The sequence below is a fragment of the Salmo salar genome, chromosome 27, assembly GCF_965601325.2.
Source record: "Salmo salar chromosome 27, fSalSal1, whole genome shotgun sequence".
Taxonomy (NCBI): Eukaryota; Metazoa; Chordata; class Actinopteri; order Salmoniformes; family Salmonidae; genus Salmo; species Salmo salar.
The window spans coordinates 10,909,697-10,918,078 of record NC_138317.1 but is presented as its reverse complement, the minus strand read 5'-3'; the positions used below and the strand labels follow the sequence as shown (position 1 = coordinate 10,918,078).

Genomic DNA, 8,382 nt, shown 5'->3' with positions numbered 1-8,382 from the left:
CTGTATCTGTTTCTACATTATGAGGTTGGAATAATACTGAACTTGTGAAAATTATAATGCCCTTTTAGTGTAAGAGCTGTTTAAAAAGACCGCCTGAAATGTCAGTTTGTTTTGCAAGGCAGCGGGTTTGGACCGCCTGGCTACATCACCAGACGGTATAAGTTAACAGACCAATAACAAAGAGAGTTTGCCCACCTGCCAATAATAGCTATACATCAGATTACATGTCCCTCCCATTAGACTCCAATTAAACACAAGAATGGAGCTATATACAGGAAGTACCAGTACCAGATCTATGTGCAGAGAGGTATGAGGTATTTGAGATAGATATGTACATATAGTCAGGGTAAAGTGACTAGGCATCAGGATAGATAATAACACGGGTAAAATAAAAAACAGCAGCAAATGATGAGTGTAATGTAGTGTGTGTGCGTGTGAATATAAAGTATGGTCTAGTGAGTGTGCATAGGATCAGTACAAGATAGTTTGTGTACCATTCATTGACTATATAGCAGTATGGCTATTTAGCAGTCTTATGGCTTGGGGTTAGAAGTTGTCTTGGAACCTGTTGGTCCAAGAGCTGACGCTCTGGGACCATAGCCACAGGAAGTAGTTTGGGGGTGCTGCAACTTTTTTCTCCGCCTGCACTACAGATGGCTATATCGGTCCGCTAATACAGGACTAGTAAAGGCCCAGTGCCCTACTGCAGCACCACTACTTCCTGCGGCTATGTACCGGAAGGTAGCAGAGTGAACAGTGTATGGCTTGGGTGGATTCTTCGGCAATTTTTCAGGCCTCCCTCTGACATATAGGTCCTGGATGTCAGGGAGCTCGGCCCCGGTGACACACCTCTCTGTGTCAAGGTTTTCAGAAGGCACTCCTTCAGAGAAGTTTTCAAAGTACATAATATACATAAAATGTGGAGCCGAAATGCTTCTCGGTAATGTGGAATTATGTCAGACATCACCTGTTCTATAGAATACATTTACTATGATTGGAAAGATACTATCTATTTGGCTGTTTTACAGAGAAACGGTCAACAGATGCTGTCCTTCGGCAAGTCAGTTTGTATTCCTTTCGTTCTATTTCCTAACATCTTTCGATATAGCAATATTCAGAAACGCAGGACGACTTCAAAGAGGACCACCTGGAACTCGACCATTGCTTCTTGTAGATGACGTCATGTTTGGAAGTAGCCCACCACTTTGTTTAGGCGACCAAAGGTATTGAATTTGGCTAGTACCACTGATATTAACCATGTGGTAACTTACTAGATGCTGTAGGCTACTAGCAACAAAATTAGATCAACATTATCGACAATGGCACTGGCAGACGATGTCGAATGGCCATGGTCGCCGGAGGAGACAAAGGCGCTGATCTCCGTATGGTCAGACGAACAGAATATTCTGGAAATGGAGCAAACATGTAGAAAAAAACATGTTTACAGGGAAATTTCGGAGCGGCTAAATGACCTTGGTGTCAAACGGACGTGGAAGCAGTGTCAAAATAAGATGAAGGCCTTGAAGTACAAATACAGACAAACACGAAGAGACCCAAACAGTAGTGGCCGAACAACCTTTCCATTATTTTCTGAACTGGACGAATTTCTCGCCGCCATGCCTGATATGACCGAGTCTAAGGAAACTGGCGACGAGGAAGATGGTAAGCAAAGGTTAAATGTGTAGTTTTCAGTGACACACCATCATCGCTAATTGTTTTCTTGGAACTATGTATGGATATAAATTACACAAATGGAGTAATATTTTATATTTCTCAAGATTTAAGAGTTTAGTTGTCGCCGGCTAAGTGTCTGTATTATAGTGTGTGAGCGATGTCACAATTTAGGCCAGTATTTGGGTGGGTATAATTTGTAATACGTTCCAACAGGAATCTGTTCCAAAAACTTCTAAAGTACAAGGTTGCCAACAAACAACGCATACAAAGTAGCTTGATCAATTCACCTAGCTAACTAGTTGCCGAATAGGCATCAACTCACCACGTAGCTTATTTTTAATGTTTGTCCAGAGTGAGGACAGAAATGTTTAGGAGTAAACGTGGCGAGTGAAAAACGAAATAAAATTACCATTCTAATCAAGTGACAAGTGTGGGTATAATTTGTGGAACGTTCCAACAGGAATCTGTTCCAAAAACTTAGCAAATACAAAGTTGTATAGCGGCAGAATAACTTTTTGTATTTACGAAGTTTTTGGAACAGATTCCTGTTGGAACGTTCCACAAATTATACCCACCCTGTCACTTGGTTAGAATGGAAATTCGTCCTCAGCCTTTCACAACACCCCAGACACACACGTTAAAGGTCCAATACAGCCGTTTTTTTAAAATCTAAATATCAAAGTGCCTGGATTAGGACCTGCGCCGCTTCCTGTGTGAGGAAGAGCATTAACCTGCAGGAGCGAGTTACTGCTTTGATGTTTGCAGAGAACGACAGGGTGTTGTCTAGGTTCTTGGCACTCTGGGTGGGGGACACTGGAGTTGTCAACCATGATGGAGAGGTCTTGAAGAGGGCAGGCCTTCCCCAGGAGGAAGAGCAGCTCCATCTTGTTGAGATTGAGGTGGGTGTCTGACATCCAAGCTGAGATATCTTCCAGTCACACAGAGATGCGTGTCGCCACCTGGGTGTTAGAAGGGGGGGGGGGGGGGGGTCATCTGCATAGCAATGAAAGGAGAGCGTGTGAAGATACGACTGAGCCAAGTGACTTGGTGTATAGAGAGAAAAGGAGAGGGCCTAGAACCAAGCCCTGGTCACCTGATAGGAGGAGAGAGAGAGAGAGTCAGCTTTGGCAGTGCTGAGAGCCTCCTTGACACAGAGAAGAGCAGTCTCCGGTTGAGTGACTCTCCTTGAAGCTTGACTGGTTCGGGTCAAGAAGATCGTTCTGAGAGAGACATGGAGAGAGTTGGTCAGAGAAAGTATACTCAAGTGTTTTAGAAAGAAGAGATACCTGTCTGTAGTTTTTTAAGTCAGAGGAGTCGAGTGTTGGTTTCGTGAGGAGCGGATGTCGTGTCAACCTTTTTCAAAGGGATTGACCATGTCGTCCGCAGAAGGGGGGGATTAAGGAAAGAGAAGGTGGAAAAGAGTATCCTAGGGTTAGAGGCAGAAGCTTGACATTTAGTGATATAAAGTGGCTTTAGCAATGGATACAGACGAGGAGGGAGTGAAAGGATGACCGGTCATCCGTAAGTTTAGTTTTCCTCCATTTTCGCTCCGCTGCCAACCGCCCTGTTCTGTAAGCTTGCAATGAGTCACTCAGCCACAGAGCAGGAGGGGAGGGCCAAGCCGGCTGGGAGGAAAGGGGACAGTGCGAACAGTGGAGGCTGGTGGGAGAAGCTATAGGAGGACAGGTTCATTGTATTGTCTGGAATGGAATAAAAGGAACGGAGTTAAGCACGTGGTTTCCATATGTTTGATACCGTTCCATTTATTCCATTCCAGCCCTAACAATGAGCCCGTCCTCCTATAGCTCCCCCCACCAGTCTCCACTGAGTGCGAGTCATAGGATGCGGGAAGGGAAGGGAGTAAGGTGGAACAGGCAGAATCAGGATACAGGAGGGAGAAGGATTTACCAGAAGGTAGATATGATATGATAGAAGAGGAGAGAGTAGTGGGAGAGAGAGTGAAGATTGTGACAGTGCATGACCATCTGGGTAGGGGCTGAGTGGCTAGGGTTGGAGCAGAGGGAGACAGAAAAGGACACAAAGTAGTGATCAGAGAGGGGGGGGGGGGGGGGGTTGCAGTGAGATTAGTAGGCAAAAGTATTGCCTGCCTTGTGTGGTAAGGGACTGGGAAAGGGTGAGGTCAAAAGAGGCAAGGATGGGAGAGAGAGCATTGAAAGAAATTAATTGAAGGGATATGTCGGGAGGTTGAAGTTGCCGAGTATGAAGAAGGGTGAGCCATTGTCAAGAAATTAGTATATCAAGGTGACCAAAATTCCATCCCACCAAAACAGGCTGAAATTTCAGGTGTTATTTTCAAACAGCTTTTACACTAAAGGGCATTATCATAATTTTCACATATTCACAGTATTATTCCAACTTCATAGTGTGGAAATATACACTGAGGATACAAAACATTAAGAACACTTGCTCTTTCCATGACAGACTGACCAGGTGAAGACTATGATCCCTAAATGATGTCACTTGTTTAATCCACTTTTTTTTTTTTGAGCCTTGTGACAGTTGAGACATTGGACACACCTAGTAAGCAATACTATACACATTAAAAAGTGAAATACTGTAACTATGTTATCATAAAAATACAACTCCAAGCTAGAAGTATCAGAACGCTTAGAAAGGTAGTTCTAACCTTAAATATGACTGGGAGAAGTGTCAAGAATAAGAAAGCTATATATTCCATAGTACACTAGAACACAGCAAACATGAACAACAGTATTAACATAGCTGAGGGAAATTGAGCAAAATGTCCACTAGATGACAGCAAACGGACCTATCACACACAAGGTTAGAACACTTAAAGGTAGTTCTGATACTTCCAGCTTGGAGTTGTATTTTTATGATAACATAGTTACAGTATTTCACTTTTTAATGTGTATAGTATTGCTTACTAGGTGTGTCCAATCAATTATGTAACCACTCCCTCTTCAAATTAGGGCTAATTGGAAAAGCTGTTCAAAAGAGGACATTGTATTATTTCTTTGTACTCCCTGACGAAGGCCATGCGGCCAAAACGCGTCGGATGTTTAAAACCTTGTTTCTATTGAACATGCCATACAAATAAAGGCATTTTAATTAATTATATGAAGAGTGCCTTGGTCCTCCTTTTTGAAGACTTTACATGTTGCGTTTCATATTTTTGTTCAGTGTATATAAAACATAGGAAAATCAAGTTTTTGACTGCACTGGGCCTTGACACAGGGTGCAGTGCCTTGAGAGCAGTTGTGGGGGGGGGGGCTAAGTGCCTTGCTCAAGAACACAACAGCAGGGCACAGTTTTTCAAAACTGTAGTTTTAGAAATCGAATTGGGTATTTCAACACAGAAAAATGCGACGCCGATTCTCGGAATAGGGATTCATATTTGGTAATCCAATCTGACCTTTTATTCAGGAATAAATGTTTTTGCATTTTTCCAAACCCAAAGGCTGTGATTAGGATTGTTTTGATGCCGTTAATCATGATCCCGCTGGAAGGGTGGCTACAGCGTGGATTTAGAAAGTTGAAAGGCACCACAAGCAAGATATTCAGTGTAACTAAGGTGGGGAGGTTTAAAAACAACAACTTTCATCTGAAAACCAAAGCTTCATTATGTTAAATTGACTGCAGTATAGTATGTGGTCAGTTGTTATATTGAAGTATCAAATAAAGGCATGTACTTACATGTAAGTGAAATGCAGGCTCAATTTAAACAAAAAAAATCTTAGTTACCTATATTCGTGTAGGCTCAAGTCTGTTTCACCATGAAAGCGGAGAAGTAATAGGCTATATAACCTGTCCAGTAAAAGGTAAATCTCTAGGCTACTGCCACCCACATTTAGCTAGCCAGCAACAAAACATCACCATGATGTGTGAGATCTGCTCATCTGTACGCTGCAATCGCAATAAAGGTGGCTTGGAACGTCAACAAAGTGTTTCTTTCCTACCAGGTCGTCCTCTTCCTCTGTCGTCTCTGCGTCTTTTGGTTCCTCCACTGTGGCTGGTGTCCGCAGCTCTATGGCAAGTTGTTCAGCGCAGAGACACAATGGACTACGGGTTGGTGGAGGAGTTTGTAACCACTGTGTTGGAGATAACCCCTGATCTGATGAGTTACAGAGAGAAAGTCCAGCTCATCATGGGGCTGCGAGCACAGGTGAGAAATTAAGAGGGGTGTGGTTGAGGTAGGAAGTTGGGTGACGTTGTGTTGTCAAAATCCCCCTGCAGACTGAAATCGATGTTTGTTTCGTCCTCTACAGTAAGGGCCCTGACAACTATACCATATTTGTATTACTAAGTGGAGGTATGCCATATAACTGATTTTACAATGGGTTTTGCAGGAGGCGGGGTAGCTTGCGCTAGTCCCACATGGCCAATCATATTAGCTGCACACTCTGATCATGCCGTCTGGATGGATAGGCGCAGAAGAAGGACTAGTCGGATAAATAACAACATTAATTGTTGCAAGACACTAAACGGAAGCTTTCTATGCTGTATTGTATCGACGTCTTAATTTGTTTTTACTTAGCTCGCACGCTAGGTGCCCATGCTAGCCAAACAGCTGTGGTCTTTCCAATGAAAGTAAGAGTCTTGTGGGCGTAGCCAATATGACGACGGAGTGACGTGGCTTCTCTTAATACAGGCTTCGGCTGTACTTTATAGTATATACCACATACTAGAACATTCCTATATCGTATTCAAATCAAATCAAATTTATTTATATAGCCCTTCTTACATCAGCTGATATCTCAAAGTGCTGTACAGAAACCCAGCCTAAAACCCCAAACAGCAAGCAATGCAGGTGTAGAAGCACGGTGGTTAGGAAAAACTCCCTAGAAAGGCCAAAACCTAGGAAGAAACCTAGAGAGGAACCAGGCTATGAGGGGTGGCCAGTCCTCTTCTGGCTGTGCCGGGTGGAGATTATAACAGCACATGGCCTAGATGTTCAAATGTTCATAAATGATCAGCATGGTCAAATAATAATAATCATAGTAGTTGTCGAGGGTGCAACAAGTCAGTTTACTGCCAGATTGGTTTGCGTCCAAAATGTTTCAGTGTTACCTGTTTGTTGTTGACAGCTGGTTCTGGAGTTGTGTCGCTCTGATCATTCAGCCGACCCGGAGACCATCCAGCCACACCTGAGCAGGATGAGGACCTGCATCATCACTCATAGAGAAAAGGAGGTGAGTGCCACTCTGTGATCAAGACTTGTAACTCTGCCACCCGGGTTAATTTACTAACTGTGTTATGTATACTTTCTGTAGATAGATACAGAGGTGGAGGCATCAGAGTCAAACTTCTTGGAACTCGTCCAAACTCTTATTGATGACCCACTTGAGAGGGAACACTTCTTCCAGGTTGGTGTGAGAACACATTTTCTGCTAAACTGACATTTAAATCTGGGAGGTAAACTGAACAGCAGTGTGTGTATGCACAATCTTGTCCTCATTATGAATGGTGTGGCTGTTGAACAAGTTGAGGAGACTAAATTACTTGGCGTTACCTTAGACAGTGAACTGTCATGGTCAAAACATATAGATTCAACGGCTGCAAAGATGGGGGAGATGTCTGTCCATAATAAAGAGGTGCTCTGCTTTTTTGACACCACACTCCAAAAAGCAAGTCCTGCAGGCTCTAGTTTTGTCTTAACGTGATTATTGTCCAGTCATATGGTCAACTGCTACAAAGAAAGACCTAGTTAAGCTGCAGCTGTCCCAGAGCAGAGCGGTACGTCAGTGGGCTAATATAAATACTATTCATGCCAGTCTCTTGGCTAAGAGTTGAGGAGAGACTGACCGAATCACTTCAATTCATGTTAACACATTTAACAGCACTGACACGCACACAGTTACCTCACCAGACATGCCACCAGGTATCTTTTCACACTCCCCAAATCCAGAACAAATTGAGGAAAGCGGACAGTGTTATATAGAGCCGTTATTGCATGGAACTCCCTTCCATCTCATATTGCTCAAATGAAAAGTAAACCTGGTTTTAAAAAAAACTGCTAAAGCAACACCTCGCGGCACAACGCCTCTCCCCTATTTGACCTAGGTAGTTTGTGTGTATGTATTGATATGTAGGCTACATGTGCTGTTTTTAGATGTATGTAGTTTTGTCCTTGAGCTGTTCTTGTCTATTAATGTATTGTGTCACGTTTCAACAGCTAATGAGGATCCTAATAAAATACAAAAAATGATATTCCATTGAAATCCTCATCACTACTCGGTTCTGCCGGATCTCAACTTGTATGCGTTAGCTAATATTGAGTTGACTTTGTTAGGTTCTGAACAAACGGAGTTAAAAACTCAAACGGACAACTAGGAAAAAGCTCAAACCAAGTTTATTCACCCACTGGGTCATACAGCTGCAAAGACAAGGTATGATTACACAAGCACATGTATTTATAACCTTCTAATAGGCGGGGTCAACTCTGTGCACGTCTAGACAGCCAATACATCTCTGTTGCTAGGCAGGAACTTAATTGGGCCCTCTCACTGCCTGACACTAGAACCTTTGTGGGCGTGGAATTGTATGTATGTGAGAGGACTGTAGTAGGAGAGTTGTTGTGGTGGGCCCCTCTGCCCCGCCCCCCCAACCCCCCCCCCCCCCAGAGGTTTCTTCTCACTTCATCAGTTGACTTGACCTCGAGATGCAATCGTCGCTCCTCCCTTGTTCTGCAGCTGGCCTGCCTTATCAGAGACTTAACTATTGCCGTTT

At 43.4% G+C, this 8,382-nt stretch overlaps 1 protein-coding gene across 1 annotated transcript; it reads left to right on the top strand.

Moving 5' to 3' along the window:
* The first annotated feature begins 1,129 nt into the window (after positions 1 to 1,129).
* On the top strand, positions 1,130 to 8,240 carry LOC106588427 (uncharacterized). Its single transcript, XM_045709259.2, has 4 exons — positions 1,130 to 1,662; positions 5,616 to 5,818; positions 6,741 to 6,845; positions 6,927 to 8,240. The coding sequence occupies exons 1-4, from the start codon at positions 1,320 to 1,322 to the stop codon at positions 7,050 to 7,052; spliced, it is 777 nt and encodes a 258-aa protein (XP_045565215.2). The 5' UTR covers positions 1,130 to 1,319; the 3' UTR covers positions 7,053 to 8,240.
* Positions 8,241 to 8,382: the final 142 nt, after the last annotated feature.